At 35.2% G+C, this 17,795-nt stretch overlaps 1 protein-coding gene and 1 long non-coding RNA gene across 8 annotated transcripts in view; one reads left to right on the top strand and one right to left on the bottom strand.

Moving 5' to 3' along the window:
* Positions 1–111: 111 nt before the first annotated feature.
* Positions 112–17,795, top strand: part of LOC105151469 (uncharacterized protein CG43867) — an 80,079-nt gene continuing 62,395 nt past the window's right edge. For 3 of the 7 annotated variants that reach the window (XM_087409672.1, XM_087409673.1, XM_087409670.1), the window contains exons 1-2: positions 112–578; positions 7,752–9,074. In XM_087409672.1, the coding sequence (XP_087265798.1) occupies positions 8,022–9,074 (1,053 nt within the window). In that variant the 5' untranslated portion in view covers positions 112–578; positions 7,752–8,021. The other 4 variants (XM_011065183.2, XM_011065179.2, XM_011065182.2 and 1 more) reach the window with 2 other exon arrangements.
* On the bottom strand, positions 2,382–7,753 carry LOC147908527 (uncharacterized). The gene is made up of 2 exons (XR_015546205.1): positions 2,931–7,753; positions 2,382–2,814 (listed from the first exon to the last, which is right to left on the bottom strand). It is a non-coding gene; the product is annotated as an uncharacterized LOC147908527 (long non-coding RNA).

Here is a 17,795-nt window from a genome sequence, read left to right as displayed (position 1 = left end):
TAGCTTATAATTATTATTCCAATAAATTAATATATAATACACTCGAAGAAGCTTGTCGCGTTTGGCGCATGGCAGCGCCACCGCGCAGTGGCGGCTCGCCACGGCGCGGCGCCGGCGATGGGCCGACCGCCGAGTCGGGCCGAGCACGGCCGAGCGCGGCCGACTCGCACGCGTATTTCGCGACGCGACGTGCTACCGTGCGACTACCCGTCGTACTCCCGTGTTTTTCCCGATTTTTCGCGCCTCTGCCGAGTGACCGTCTGCGTTTCGTACGCGTCAATGCCCACCATCTGCGTCCGACCGGTGACGGCGCGTCCGCGCGCCTCCCGCTGATTGTGAAAGCCCCAAAAACCGAGGCGTATCTCCCCGCGTTGCTCCACGCACGTACCACGCACGCACGTACGCATATACGTAACACACGTACACACACACACATATATACATATACACATACGCGTACGGGTGGTGTACGGTGTGCTCGTGCCGTTGGTGTTCGACAGGAGAGGAGGCATGGAGTGTGTTCAGTGCGCCCGTTTCAAATCGTCACGGGCCGTTACCTCAGCCCCGTACGCAGCAAGGTGAGTTACGTCTCGTCACGCTTTATTCGTGTGACCGGAGTGGGAAGGGAACGGAAAGACAGAGAGAGAGAGAGAGAAAGAAACGATTAAGGGTCCTTGGGAATCGCGAATTGCCGGAACAGCGTGTGAGGACGTCAGAATTCGTTCCGAGAGAGAGATAGAGAGAGAAAGACAGATCTATCTTGCTCCATTCTCCTACTCTCTACTCCCCCCCACCCTCACTCTCACTCTGCTCCGGTACCTGACCTACTTGTGCGCGAGCTGTCATCCTACGGTCGGTACTATTCTCCCCGGTTAGTCGGCCCTTCGCAAATATCGTACTCCTCACCGCGCGGCTTACCTCGCGCGAATCTTGTCACGGAGGAAGGACCGACACAGGCCGGGCCGCGTTCGCGCGGAGAGTCGCGTGAAGGGTGGACAAAGAGTAGGGGAATCACGGTGAGCGCGTAAGAGCGGAGGCACGAGACGACGACGACGACGACGACGACGACAGCGACGGCGACGGCGACGACGACGTGGACGACGTGGACGAAGGGAGGAAAAAGGAGAGGAGAGAAAACGAGTTTGAAAACTAGCATCGCCGGTCGATCGCTGCCGCACCAGGTGATTCCCAAAGCGCGTTACTCCTTCCTTTTTCCCCCCGAAGAAGCGGAATGTTAAACAGTCATCGAGCGCTCGATCGACTAACGGCGTCTTCCCGAACACTCTTTCCTCATCTCTCGTCTCAGCTCTTATATTCTCTTTCTTTCCTCTCTCGCCTCTGATACGCTCTCTTGTCTCGCTGCTCTCTTCCCTCTTTTCCTTCCGTTTCCCCTCTCCTCTCTTTCTCTCTTTCTCTCTTGCGTGTGTCTTCTCTCCCTCGAGGGAGAAAGGTCATCGGTCTCGAATTCATCTTTTGTCCGCGCCTCTCGTACGGAGTACGGCATTTTCTTTCTTTCGTTGATCTTTCTTTCTCTTTCCCTTTCCCTGTTCTCTCACGATGAACTTCTCAGGTTTCCTTTAACGAACGTCCGCGCGAGAAATTTACGAGCGGTTCGCGGAATCGAACGCGTCGCGCCGCGCCGTCGCGCGTCGTATCGACGTCACGCCGCCCGGTGCCGCGACACCGATTTTCGTACATAAATATCGCGGACCCAGCATGAATCAGCGGGAACCTTTTGCAACAGCTGGCTCCCGATAACGTTAACAAGACGCAACGTGCTCTTGCGATAAGAATTGCTAGAACGACTCGAGATTGTTTACCGACAAACATGCATGTGGTAAACATTCTTGTAAATGAAAAGAACGCGTTTGATAAAGTATTTAGAAATTTAATTGAATATATACTGATTTCAAAATAATTTTGTTGACCATCAAAATGATGAAATAGGACAGTTTTGATAAAATATCTAAAAATTTAACTGATTACACAGATCTGAAATTGATGTTGATGGACTATCAAAATAATTATTAGGACAATTTTGCTAAAAATTTGATTGAATTCGTAGATTTGAAATTTTGGATCATCAAAATTATATTATGTTAATAGGATCATATAGATCAGTTTTGCTAGCATCTGAAAATAATTTTGTTAGATCATCAACATAATTATATAGGACAATTTTGCTAGCATCTAAAAATATAATTGGATACATAGATCTGAAAATAATTTTGTTGGATTATCAAAATAATTATGCAAAACGTTTAAAACTTTAATGATAATTCTGTAAAAAGTTTTGATAATCTAACGATCAGTTTGAGCATCTTACATAATTACTTTGATGGTCTAAATAAAATTATTTATTGATTCATATCAATCTAAAATTTTAGATTCTTTTTTTTTGTTCTTTTGATGTTCATTATGTTCGAAATACAATATCGTAGTAATTGTTATCACTGAGCAAATGCTTCAGAAGGAATATGCAGCGAAGAAAAAGGAAATATCAAACTATCAAACTTTATAATTGATATAATTGATATGAATTAAACGAAGTATTAAAATGGATTACTTTCGAAAATACTAAATTATTTTTGCCCACAGATTCCGTCATTATATCGCTCCTTCTATTAAATTTTGCTAATATTTATTTTTGTTCTCTCACGTTAATGTCTCTAGAATTTATGTCACTGTTTTTAAAACGTCGCTTCATTATTTAAGATGTCAGACGTATCTGAATTTTTTCCAATTTCTTACAATCTCTCTATTGCACATATTTGCTACATTGTACATATTTGTTGCTTGAACCAGATTTCAGAACTGGAAAATATATAACATATTTTTACAAAAGAATGATGTCACCAGAACGAGATTTGTAATACACAAAAATAGCATTTGAATCGAAGATGTTTGTAAAGCGTTCCATAAAGCTGAACCTTCAGATCGCGACGCGCAACGGTCCAATAAATCAACGTAATGTCTCGAATATTCGTAAACGTATTCGATACACGGAGGTATTGATTTACTAGGAAAAAAAAGGAACATATCGCATACACGTAAATTGATCGCTACCGATATCGGTCCCGAGGTCCCACCGTTGGCGAGCGCGAGCGCGATCGTGAAATGAAATTTGTCGCGAGGTAGCCGGAACCGACGGCACGTTCGTTCACGGGAACGTCTGTTGTACACATACGTTTCACGTGCCGGCAGCCTATTTGTTTTGCCGCGCCTGCAATAGTAGCCCACCTCGCGGCACAACGTCATTTCGACAATAACGTCGCGCGATCACGCGATCAAGCTGGACAGAAGGACGCGTAATTTATGCAAAATGCGCGCCGCGTTGGCCGACCGACCGGCCCACAGTTACGTTTGCTTCGTGACCGTCGCTAGTTACGCAATGACAAAACAGCCTTCCAACAACAGTGATTGATTACCGTTACAATTACGATATGTATATATCTAAGAAAAATATTGCCAAATATTAGCCCCACCCTCCTTCTCCTCCTTCGTTTTCTGTAATCAATGGCTGCATTCAGCAGAAAAAGCATACTCAGAAAAAAGTTTCTTTGATTAAAAAAAATTTGTTTGACTCAAAGAAATTTGTGCGTTACTATAAAAAACAATTTGTTTTATTTAAAAGTCATTTCTTAAAATTTAATAAATTTTTCTTTGAACGTAATTTAAACATTACTTCTTTGAAATCAAGTAAATTTTTATTTTCCTCGAAGGTATTTTCACTTTAAAAAGAAAAAAAAGAAACAATTTTTTTCAATTTAAATACTTTTCTCTGAGTACAGCTCTGCAACTGTTATTACAATTTTTTTATATGATTGCACTGAAAGAAGAGATTGGCTGAATATGGCATTTTTAATTGATTGCAGCAGCCAATTTTTGGTTGCGTTAGCCTACCAAAATCCTATATTGACATTGCGGATTGGCTGCTGTACCCAATTAAAAAGGCTATGCCATATTTTACCATCTAATTTGTTGCAGCAGCCAATCTTTTCAGTGTGATCTTGTTTTTCGTTTCTCATGGATCTAAATGTATAAATTAATCATTAAAGAATTTTACAACATTTGCAAAGCTGTTTTCTCTATTGAGCGCGAGATCCATTGTTATCGTGGTAGCACGATGTAATTATTAAAAAATTGATAAAAAATTGTTTTCATGCATAAGCCTCAGTACATATGATTTTTCGGTCCTTTATTACGCACGATGAATTATTCATGTATCGGGTTTTCATTACTTTAACAAATATACACAAATTATTAAGTGATTCTTATGTATACTTTGACGTCTTTAGAAAATAGTTATAAGGTTATAAAAAATGTTTCCTCCTAAAAAAAAATGTACATAAAATGTTAGGACTAGTGATTCTTAATGCTCCCCTGGTTTTTTGAAGAAATGTGCAGGAATTCGAATGATCCAATCGTATACATTAAGGCATAAATATTTGCATTGAGCAAAAAGGTACTAAATTTTAATAGATATTTAATTGAATAAACTAAATATTCACTCACAGTAATAAATACTTAATAAAAAGTAATAATTAAATTGATCAGATAAATATATCTTTACATTAAGAAAATATTTAGTTGGTATTATTTAAACAAATGTTTTATTAAAGTTTAGTAAATTTTTTTCTGTATGTTGAAATTGTTTATGTAGTTAAATTATTTTGTTTATAATCGAATTGAATATACATGTATTTCCTTTTTCTATTTAATCTCTTATTAACACTGTTTAATTAATTCATGAATTCTGTATCTTCATACTATTAAATTCATAATGTCATATTATACATCCGATTTGAATCATTTCTAATTATTTCTATAGCTCATCACTGCTATTGTTCAATATATTGTAGACTTAACTAGAACAATGAAATTAAACAATTTAACTCAAGAAAATGTATTAAATTCGATTGAAATTTAATTTATTATTTACTAAGTGCATACATTTAGTTTATTTTAAAACTAATCATAAAAATGATATAATTTACATTTTAACAATAGGAAAATTAAAAATGACAAAATATTATTATTTATGTTATTTAACTCAAGGAAATGGATTATCATTACTCCTTTGATATCTAATAGCGCATATTAACAACGATTGTTAATTAACTTTTGTTTTCCAATTTTTTCTCGAAGCTCTTTTTATAATGCTGTTTGCGTTAGATTTCGATAAAGGACTATGTTTTAATTATTGTAAAATGCATATTTCGCAATAACATCCGTTCATAAAAATCCTTTATTGGAATTTAATGCACACGGCGCATTTTTTTCGGCTTTTCATTTCCTGTAGCGTTTCTTCGTAACAGAATTGCATTGCATAACACAATTTTTTCCTCTTTGGCGAAAATAGATTTATTTACGTAAAATTAAAATATTAATTGTATGAGAATTAATTGAAATATCTTTGATTGTATATGAAAGACATTTCTATTATTAACCACCATTTTTAATAAATTTAATATATTTAGAAAGAAAGATTCATATCTCAATATTTTTTTTGCAATTGAGTTTCTTTAGATTGCACCTTTCTCGCAATTTGATATTCCGCGCAAGCCTTCGGATTTTTGAACCGCGATACTTTTACGATCAGCACCGTCGATGAAAGTCTTCCTCGTAGTCTCCGACGAGGCTTTACTTAGAGAGTGAGTATGCGAGCAAGCCCTCGGTGATATAAAGGCTGCCTCCTCGTAAGAGCCTCCGAGATTGCGGAGGGCTTCCGTCGCGCCTCGTATAACGCGGAAATCGTTCAAAAGTTAATTTGAAATTTATTCATGGACACTGCGGGGAACCGGAGGTCGAGCATCGTCTGCATATGGGGTGGGCCTAGACCTAACACCCTTCACGAGTACTACGGATTCTTTGACTGATCTGAATTCTCTCTCTCTCTCTCTCTCTCTCTCTCTCTCTCTCACACTCTCTCTTCGCTAAAACAGCTATACATTATTTGTCATAAGTTCCAAAGTTTACAAATAACTCTTCAGTTTACTTTTATGGTCCGATTTCACAATATATGGTTACCAAAAGATTAAAGATAACCAAGAAATTCATGAATGAATTTCATTGATGAATCTGTTGGGAACCTTTAATCTTTAGGTAACTCTGTATTGTGAAAATGGGCCTAACTGATCAAACTTTAAAATAAAATTCTTGCAATAAATCGAAATTGAAGATTTAGAGAGAGAGAGAGAGATTAAATTGAAAAAGGTAAAGTTTTACTATCTATTTGTTTTACTATCTATATTTAGAGTTTAATTCGTAATAATCTTTTAAATTATTTTCAAATATTTTAAAATCATTATAAAAATATTTGACATCTTATTCTCTTCTATAAAAAAAGTTCACTTTAAATTGGTCGAAGAATTCAATGTTGTGGTATGTTAGTCGCTCTCTTTTATTTATATATATTTATGTGTGTATTAGGAAAACTTTTCTCTAGTTGAATTTTTAATAACTTTGAAGGATCACTTTAATCTATATTACATAAGTATAATATCTTATACAAATGGAAATGTATAGTCTATCAAAAATTATACGAATATAACTGGCGTAAAGGAGAGATCGTTCGGTAAATTAACGGCAAGCTTGTGAGATTGGGTGACCTCACGACCGTTTAAAGTTAATTCACAGCGTGTCACATATATGTCACGTGTCACGACTCGCGAGTCACGACTTGTGTTACATGGTGAACAGCATGTCGTAATTCCCGGAAAAAAATTAACATTTGTCATTGATTTACGTCTCTCTTACATTACGAATTTTAATTCGTTAAAATAATATTCTTAAACGGTGAAAATGTTAAATCTCTTTATAATTAGAATAGAAGTCATTCATAAACAAATTATAATGATCTGAATAAAATTCTAATAAAATTCTCGTTTTTCAAAACACACATAACACACACATACGTTAATATATAGTATTTTACATTAAAAGAAATTAAAAGAAAGTTATTTAAAAAAAGTACAATAAAATTTTTTTGTTCCTTTAACATATTTAAAGATCACTTGAAAAATATCTAGTTATAATTAAAATTTTTATTTTCTCACTTTTATTTTGATGCTCGTGGTTGTTTCTCTTTCTTTCTTTTTTTTATTTGCATTAAATTCAGTTTTCCTTTGTGCTCGTCATCTACTTCCTGAGGCAGGTTGCAAAGGCTGGAATTTTTCATGAGCCGACCCGTCGTTCGCGTAGTAATTGCAGAACGAGACGGGTTGCGCTCATCCACTCCCTCCATCCGGTTTTTCATTTGGCTCCTTTTAACGTCGACCTTAAAATAAACTTTGCAGCCCTGCGTGCCATCTTTCCGCGTCGCATTTTTCTTGTCTCTGTCGCCGAAACGTCGGAAACGCTCAGCGACAGATAAATTTGGTTGCCATAACTTGCCAATAAAATATTCACAACAACGATCAAATGGCAAAAAAATAAGCAAATATTTTCTCGATTGAATAGCGTGCCCATATTATATTGCAATTCTTAGAATATAATCAATTCTTGGAACGTAAACTATGAAATTATATAATATGTAATTCGAAAATCTTATATTATACACGTACTAATCTGTATATAAATCAGAAAAAATGTTAGACAGTTGACAAGATAGACATTATGATATCTCTAGTAGCACTTTACTTAAAAATGGGTCCCCAGTCAAGTCATATCTATATGATAATATTGTCGACCTTTTCTATTTTATCTTGCAAGATTCTGTAATATTTTTTCAAGAAGAAATCTTCTTATAGGTCGCAGCGTAAGCCCGAGACTGATGTCGCGATCGACGATGACTGTACGAGCGTGTGAAGTAACGAAATGGCGAGGATGAGCAACCTTTGCTCCCCGAGCGTCGGTATCGAGTCGATCCCTCGCAGGAAGCCCGCGATAACCCGAGGAGGGAGGAAGTATAAGCGCGGGCTGCCAGATGCACTGAGGATCCTTCGGCAGGAAGCAGAAGTCGGCGGGCAGAAAGAGGCGTCATTATAAGGTCGACGTGCAACAACGAAACATTAAAGACGATGGACGAGATACGCGGCTCGTCATCAGGTCGCCGTCTCTCGCAAATTCTCGATCCGATCACGCGGCTCGCCAGCGATTTCGGCTCCAACTCGGCGCCGTGCAGTCCACGACTGGGTGCGCGCGTGCAAGATTCTAGCGGCGGGCCTGCCGCTGCCGGTCAGTCGGGCCCAATCGGCGCCGCAGGTCCAGCCACTGTCGCCGCCGGTGTTTCATCGTCGTCTCGAGCTGGTCCAAGTGGCGCCGGGACGGCTGGCAGCTCCAATTCCGGACCCGATAGCCCGCGATTATGGCCAAGACAATTTCGACAAGCTCCAACGCCTCCACCACGGCCTAGGCATGCCGGTGCCGCCGCCACCACCGTCATCAACACCGCCAGTACCTCCACTAGTGTCTCCACGAATGTCAATAACAACAATAACAACAATAATGCGGGTAGCAGCGTCGACGGCGGCGCGCCGCTGTCGGTGATACATGCGAGAGACTCGCCCTACGTCAACGTGTCGAATCTGTTCTTCCACAGGGATAAGAGCTTCGCCGAGAGTGCCAGAAGTGCCGGCTACATCGAACTTCGTGAAAAGCCCAAATGTAGCCCGTACGACTTCACGTCCGAGTCGAGCGGCCACGTGGAGTATGCGGATAAAAGAACGTTCGTCACTCCAGTTCAGTCCGACCTGGCCTATGATGTCGGAAAGGAACCAGGTAGTCCCCTCTGTCGAGGAAGGTTGAATTACGATCCGGGGCCTTCCAGCGGTAGAAGCCACTTCGACAGGGCGTTCTCGTTTTCCGGCAGGCAACCGTCTGAGCAACTACCGGCATCACGGATATACGAGGCGGGCAGATTGTTTGTTGATTCGAGAGCTACTGGTGGTAACGTCGACCTGAAGAGGGAAAAGCTGGACGTCAGGCCCACTTATAGCACGTCCAAGAGCTTCGACGGGTATACGACGACAGTGGAGGAGCTCAATTGGCAGGAGAGATGTTTGGAGTTACAGCTGGAGTTGCACAGAAGTAGGAGTCAAGCGACCAGGGTGAGGGATATGCTTCGAGAAAAGGTAAGTTTACACTCGTTTTTTTCTGTATGAACTTTTTAGCTGCCTGCAAAATAACTTTTTTGAAATTATCGACATTTTTATTAATGTAGATTTATTGGATCTTGATTTAATTTACTTTTTATTTTTCTCTAGTTTTAAAAATTAGAAAAATGAATTAAACCGAGATTAATCTATATGGTAGAAATGATTTTAAGTAAAATGCAATTACTATATGTTTAACATTTTGGAGTTTAGCTAGAAAATTGTAATATAAAAATATTGAGATCATTAATAGAGTTTAAATAATATATGATTATATGAAATGTATCAAAATCTATTTATTTATTTAAAATATTATTTAATATTATTAAAATATTACTAAAATATTTATGTATTTATTTATTTGAAGTTTATATACGGTAGCTAAAAAGTTAATTGTTATTCTATTTCTAAACAGTGTTAATAAAACTACATTTAAAAGTAAGGCAATGGGTGACAAATTTCAACAAGAAGACGCGATATTATAATAATGATGTAACTTTTAAATAAAATTAAACAAAATTATAATCTTGTTTAATTGCGGCGTGTTAGCCAAGGGTTATTAGTCAACGATTAATAGTTAACGAATAGTTGACGATCTGTCATCCGGAATTTTTCCGATATACGCAAAATACTTTAAACAAATTACGCAGGGCTCAAGTGCGTAGAAGGGTGAATCGAAATATATATCTCAAAGTCTCTATTAGTATGCACGATCACGCGCGCCGATTTAACGCCGTCACCTTAGATAAGGCACATAGACGCATCGCGTTGTTCGGCGTCAGCTTGTTCCTTGTCTTTTCAAAATGTACCGCATCAATCATTTAGTGAAACAAGCACTCGCGGACGACAGTTAGTACCGCTGTTGTTTTTGAAAAAATACATTCCGCTCTGCGTTCTGTGCACGTTGTTCCGCGCATCGGACAATGGCAAGCGTGGGAATTAACGCAGATGTGTTCGGAGAATTCTTTGCATTTTATGCTTGAGAAATTGTGTAAGATTCCATTAATGCACGACATTTAGGGCAGAGACAAAGGAACAAAAAATTCAGAGAAATCGCACGTTATTTCGGAGTTGGAGGAGAGAAGGCTCCCTTTGCGATTCGATTTGATTTCCGGATGTTTCTCTACATCCGGAAAAAACAGTTTTGCTGAAATATTTAAAAATTTAGCTACATATACAGATCTAAAAATAATTTTGGTCAACTGTTAAAATAATTATATAGGACGCTCAAGCTGCGGTTACTAAGAATGTGAATGAAAATTTTTTGCAGCATGCTCATTATGTTTGAATTTTCTGCATAATTGTTTTGATGTCTCAACAAAATTATTTTAAAAAATTTTAAAAATATTTTTTTTTAGATTCTCCATCTAGCTAAATTTTTAGATATTTCAGCAAAATTGTTCTTTACGTGTACGTACAGGTTTGTTCATCCATTCGTTAGAGATGCGGCTTAACGCAAACAAACTGCCTCGCCAAAGAGACGATGAGACATACGTCGGACCGCGACAACGGAATGGACGTGTATGGAGCACACGTTGACGAGAATTCAACGTCAAGCCGGAAATTATACGTCCGCCTCGGCGGACACGCCGTAATATCGCTGACAGGTTTTTTTTTTACGAACTTTTCCACAATACGTACCACCCATCCCCGCACGTTTATCCACCGCGTTACAACGGTCGTTTTTATTTCTCACCGGTAGCAAACAGGATCGAGAGCTAAACGACGAATCGGCAAACCATATCGCGGATCCGTATCGCAATGCGCGGATGGTCCAGATGATATTATCTTTTTCCGCATACTTTTTATAGTTACCGCGCAGAGCAGATTTCACGAACAAAAGCTTACGGTTTTGTATTATTTCTGAAGCTCTGCAGCATGATGTATCGATAAAAGGGATATCCTACAAAAGTTTTTCGTATTTATGGCTATTTAGTTGTATCGTAAAATAATTATAGTTAGGAACTTTATTTTTGTAGTTATTTTTGCTTTGATATTTGAAATAATATAATTATGTTTATAAATAAATAAGAATAAAAGAAATTTTATAGTTATCTTGACACAACTATATATTTCTTTTGATATATAAAACTATAAATGTAATTACAATATATTATTAATATTATAACTAGTGCAGTAATAACTAAAAATGGAATTCCTTACTATAATATTTTATCATGTAATTATAGGCACAATATAAAAAACTTTTCTTTCAATGTGCAATTGGATTTATTTTGCATCTTTTTTATTTTGTATTACTTTTATTTTGTACAATATTTGAAAATAATTTAATGTATAAAATTTATGAAATTACTCTGGAAAAAAATATTTAAATTGAATAGTAATTCGAATGATTACGTCAGAATTCTGATTATAATATTTTCTTAGGAACGAAGTCAAATTAGCCTCTATTTATTTTTTACATTGCACGGCTAGCATGTTCAACCTCGCCGTGTTTCCTCTTGTGGTATAACCTTTCGCTGAAAGCGGATGCTGTTTATATTATCGAAGCGGGGAGCCGCGTGCCCTAAGCGCGTGCAAAATTCAAGACGAAATCCTTGATGTATCTTGGGGCTATCTTTCGCACGGAAGGGATCTCAAACGGATTTACGACTTGAGGCAAGGTTTTCCTACCCTTGTGTGCGATAATCTCATTTTGAATAGTAAACATTTTTGCAATGCAAAGAGGATTTCAAATACGATTATTTGTGAATCGATATAAAATGTTTTTACGTAAATATTTAAAAATAGAGGAAGACTTGGTTGTGTGTGAATAAAAATTTAAGACTTAAATAAAGCTTAGATTCTAAACTTCTAGGTCTAACTTCAACAAAATTTCAAATTTGAAGATAAATTCTGTAGATATATAATATCAGAAATTAAGAAATATTAAGAAATTTGATGCTTTTCTTTTTCTTTCGGAAAGATCGATTAAAATTTACATATTCTATCATTGATCCAATAAAAGTGGAGCATATTAAACAATGTTTGCGTAAAGTCATTAAAATTACACGTGCTCGAGTTTGTTTAATACGAGCTTATCATCTTCATTGTTCGCAACACGTCGCTTATCACTCATCACTTTCCGATGTGCACGTGGTTTTAACGCGATATGCATGAGGGCACATGTACTGTGTTGTATATAACAAGTTGAATAGCGAAAGGAGAATGTGTAGAATCAATTGTGGATTATAAATAACGGCCGCACTGAACTGACCGTGACGTCTCATTATCTAGGCAAACGTACAATACGGTATGCCAACGGGGAAGGGATATTGTTCGAGCGTGCACATTACTCTATTCAATTCCATTTTCGAGCGACGTGTACTAACGGCCATTAAATGTTCCCGATGTACAGTATGTCCCAGATTTAGCCATCCATTCTTCACCCACGAACTCTTCAATCAACTTTCAATCAATCTTCCTTCGAAACGAAAATATCGAGAAGATTTATTATTTCATAAATCTCCGATTTTTTTAACATTAATTTGATCATTATTATTAATTTCAAATTGTAAATTTAATAAAGAGAAATTTTTTTGCTAAATTTGTTTTCATTTTTAAAATTAATTTTCGAAGCTTCTGCTAACAGCTGCAAGTTAAAACAATTGAGGTCTCGATATTTTTTTTAGCAAAAATCATTCATTCAATCATTCATTTGTTCAAGAATATTTAGTAAAAGATGGCCTGGTATATCTGGAACATCCTGTATTATTCTGTATGTAGCTCATATTAATATTGATTTCTCGAGCATGTGGCGTTAATGGAAGTCCTCACGTTAATAGACACACGAGTCTTCGAATGCCGATACGGATTTCAAAGAATATCTATCAACGTCACAATCTTCAAAACAGTCTTTCATCCTTACTTATTCGCGTATAAAAATTTAATTATTTTACCGAGCAAAAACACATTTATTTTAATCCCTAAGGGAGAAAAGCTTTGCACATATTACAGTAAAGTAACGGTATTAATAGTTATGTTATATATAGAATAAATCCTGAAAAATCTGCGTGTTCTCGTAACCTTTTTTTTTAGACAAAACACGCTGTATTGAAAAAAAAGAATCTTCCGTTTTATATATCTTGTAAATTAAAATACGTGTGATATTGAGAGAGAGAGAGAGAGACATGCTTTTCGAATATTCCTATAAATGTGACAATAAAACATCAATGAAATTAAAATACGGCGGAAGAATTGTTTCATGACAATTTCATTACTTTCTCTGGTAATGGAACGTTTAATATGGGCAATCGGTTTGCTATTAAACCGATTAAAAATTTATATTACACATCATCAGTTACCATTTTCCCTTCTCTTTAACCATGCGTTTAGTGATAGCTTCGCGCTGATGAGTTTTCGCGCTCTAACTTAACTTTTTCCCATAAAACCTTCCACCGATTCTTTGTCTTAAAATTTACGCATTACGTACAGTAAATGTAAAAAGTATTCGTACAGAAAAAATATTTTTTAAAAAAATCTTATTTTTTAAAAATAAATATTATCCAGTTAGAAGTGAGTCACCGAATTGATGTCAAATCGATATCGATACATTGATTTCAATATCGATTTGACGTCGATTCGACGTTTTAATTGACAATCATTTCTTGCTGAGTGAGTAACAATTTATTCGTAAAGAATAAAATAAACTGTATGTTTTTTTTAAATTTTATATACCAAAAAAGATTTGTATTAATTATAAAAAATATATCATCTGAAAAATAAGCGAAAATTAAAAATTGTATTGTTTGGATGCTCAAAAAGTATTCATACAGTCGAAAAATTTAGCTTTTAAAATCAAGAATACATGCGAAGTTCGTTTGTTCATGTTAGAACAGAATGTATTCATTGTATTATTCGACAAAGACCCTTTTTTATAAAAAATTTCCTTACGAATACTTTTTGCACTCACTGTATATATGATCGAGAAGAAAAAGATTTCTTTTTTTTTTTCTTTTAAAGACATGTGATCTTGATCGTGATAGAGCACTTTTATAGACATATGTATCTCTTGTGATAAAGCACTTTTTCCTCTTCCTATTCCGGTTTTTATAAATTTTCTTCTCCTTTTATACGAATGTCTCTTTTGGGACACACTATCATTTTTTTTTTTTTCTAATTCTCTATCAGTTTCCGCTACATCCAGCACATACACTGTTTTCAAAAATTGACAGAAAAGTTTGTAGCGCAGAGAAAAATGCACGATAGAGACAAGACAAATAAAGATGGATAGGTGACTCGTCTCTCCATCGATACGCACACGTTCGAATCTCTCGGGACCTATACGAGTCAGACATTGGTTAGCATTGCCGTGTGCGTGAAATATCCACCATTATCTTGATTTGTTTGCGCCTGCCTTGAGTGCGTACGCTATATTTCGGATGGTTAATTTGTTGATCGATTGTGCTTGTAGCCTTTAATTTTTCATCCTAATGGATCGCTATCGCAAGTCTACACACGTGTCACTACTGTTGTTGCCGCAGTATCGACGTGGTACTAAATCAATAGCTTGAATCTGTAATTCGCGGCAATACATCTTTCGAAGTTTGACGTATTTCGACGATTTCGGTTATCAAAATCGAATAGAAATATTCTATGAATGTATTTATTATCAATTAAAAAACTATATTCATTCCGAATGAACAGGCGTTATATTGAATAATGAACATATATTCGATATAATACCTATATATTCAGGGGATTCAGCGTAAACTGGTTTTGGATTGAGTAAAAAGTTTGTTCGGTTTTTTAGAATAGAATAAAATACAATTTTTTTGAAACACAAAATAAATTTTAATAAATTATATGATTGAAAGTTTTAGCTGAACATAGCAATCAAAGTCAGAATGCTCTTTTATAATTTGCGAGCAATTTAGTAATAAAAAAATAATCGTAAGATTATTTTTTTTGTTGAATTTTTAGGAGAAACTTTAAACTTTTACGTTAGATAGTCGAACATTTTTGCAAATTTTTTTTGCAAAAATGGACACGTGACAAGTCCACAAAATAAAAAGAAGAGCTCGTATAAGTTTCCTTTATGTAAGTAAAAAATTAAACTCACATAAACTCAGAAAATACAGTAACATTTTGAAAGTAGAAATTTTAAGCTTTAAAACCTTTGTTTTAGTTTAAATTTCGTGTATTTTTAACCAAAATATTGTATGTATTCATATTATATTAATATTTGACATAAAATATTTGACGTAAAATATGCGGCATAAAAATATGAAATTACATTTTACTCAATTTAATTAGTTTTTTGCACTGGTGAATGTATTCATAATGGATATTTTTATTCGATATCGACAATCCTATTTCGAACACAAAAAAAATGAAATCGTGACATGTTTATCATAAAGATGAATGTCTTTTATCTTTAGGATTCGGTATAAAGTTCAATACAGATTTAAAATCACTGCACAATCCGGAAAATCAGTCTCAATCAGTTCGTTGCTACTGATTCTCGATTTCAGAATAGACTCCAATCAACGTAATTCTATAGAAAATATAAGACATTTATAGAGATTCAATCGGAAGTTTATATTACGATGATATTCTTCTCTGATTTTCGTTTGTCGACCTGTAAAAATTCATGTTGAAATTTTTTTTATAATTTTAAGTAGATCTCAAGTTATTAAAAAAGAATTAATTTTGTTATAGTTTTACATAAATTTAATGTATTTCTAAATTAATCTATTAAAAGATAATTCAAGACCTTATGATCCTTTATAGCTTATCGATAGATATTCCGTCTGTAATGTAATAGAGATACAGCGAGTACAAATGTTACACGTACGTTTCTCGAAGTCTGTATGTACGTTTGATAAAATAGGTAGACAGAGCAAGACAGGGAATTACAATCTGCAAAGTTCTCGTAGTAACGGACGTTTGTGTCGGATAGTACAGTGCCAAGAGCCGCGGACATTGCGCCCAATTAGTAGTTAAGCTTACGCGAAACTTCGACGAAATTCAAGTTTGGGGAATTGGCGCTGAGGATTAGGATACTATACTTTACTTTAGCGCAGTGGCAGCGAGCCTTTCTGTGGCTTTATGAAACCATTTATAGCTCAAGTTTTATCAAAAATTATTTTTATTCGAGCTTCGATAAAAGAAGAGAGTCTCGTGTGCTTGGACATGAATATTACAAGTTTACTAACATTCTCTAGATTTTATCTATATTTGCTTTTCTGCTGAGAAGCTTAGCTGAGTCAGTCTTGAGACATAACACGGTGATTCAATTGAGAAATTCAGGTGAAGTTTGCTCGAGATACAGATGTTTTATTTTTTACAGTGCACTAATCGATCCTTCAGAGATTATATTTTTGTTTGCGTTTACTATTTTTTAATTTTATAATATTTTGGTACTAAAGATTATTTGAAAAGAGAAATTATTTTATATGAAAAATTTACTTGGAAACCAAAAATAAAATATTTAAAATTAAAAATTGTATATTCATATTATATGATGTTCTTATACTTTTTTGTGTATCTTGAAAGATAATGTTAATGATAATTTTTTTACATTTTATATTGATTTAATAAAGTAGTTAATGAGCTCGTTTTGTCCGTAACAATGCGGACTTTTATTTAAAATTACTTTCCTTTTATTACTTTCTTAAACTCAATGTATAAAATTTAATATTTATTTGAGGAATAAAGTTTACCTCTGTTTTAATAAAAAAATAATTATGGAAATTACTTTACTATTTTTTATATAATTTTTTGTTACATCCTAAGGACAATTGTGTGCACAGTTCATATAGTAACTAAAATTTATTATTAATAATATATATGTTTATCAGTTTATATATATAATACAAATAATATATATATATATATATTTCAGCAAATATAATAATAGCAAATTTCAGCTGTTATCAACTAAATTAAAATAAGTTTTGTCAATTAGGATTTATCGGTATTTTCATTTCAAAATATTCTTTCGATCGAATGAAATCAGTTCTTATTTTAGATGATTAACGAATCCAGAAAATAAAATGTAAAAATGTAATAACATATATAATATTGTTTGTCGAATTACTATAAAATACGAAAAACAAAATATTCACACAGCGTGCAGTTATTTAATATTTAAAAATAATATTAAATATTTCTTTTGAAAAGAGTCCAACATACGGCCGTGACTTTTGGTTTGGTGTACGTTGTTTTGATATACTGGCATTATGGCCATTTGTTTGGTATATGTTATGGCATTCGCGTACAGCCACCGTGCACAGTATTGACTATGTTTACATGGACACCCTTTATCGGGTTTAATAATATCCGTAGTAAAATTGGTTAATCATAGCAATTTCTCTAAAGGATCGAATAACTGTGATTTGCCAGTTTCTAACTACGGATGTTATTAAATCCGATTAAGGGTGTCCGTGTAAATGTAATCATTATTATTGCAAGGTGAGACTTTAACGACAGGTAACGACGCGTTATACTGCTCTGTGTTACCTATTGAAATGCGATTATTTTTTATGAACAATTAGTTCGTCTATCAACACGTGCATTTCATTAATTCCGTGATTAACGTCTGTTAATTTATTGACAACTTTTATTGAAGCAAGTATTTCGCAAAGTTTATTCATTTCATGTGCAGTAATAACAGAGAATGGGAATTATAAAATATTCTTTTATTGCGATATATTCATACGGGCAATAATTACCTATTGAAATGCGATTATTTTCTGT

The sequence above is a fragment of the Acromyrmex echinatior genome, chromosome 9 (genome assembly GCF_024713525.1).
Source record: "Acromyrmex echinatior isolate Ae372 chromosome 9, ASM2471352v2, whole genome shotgun sequence".
Lineage (NCBI taxonomy): Eukaryota > Metazoa > Arthropoda > Insecta > Hymenoptera > Formicidae > Acromyrmex > Acromyrmex echinatior.
The sequence above is the reverse complement of the archived record's forward strand: the minus strand, read 5'-3'. Positions and strand labels throughout refer to the sequence as shown.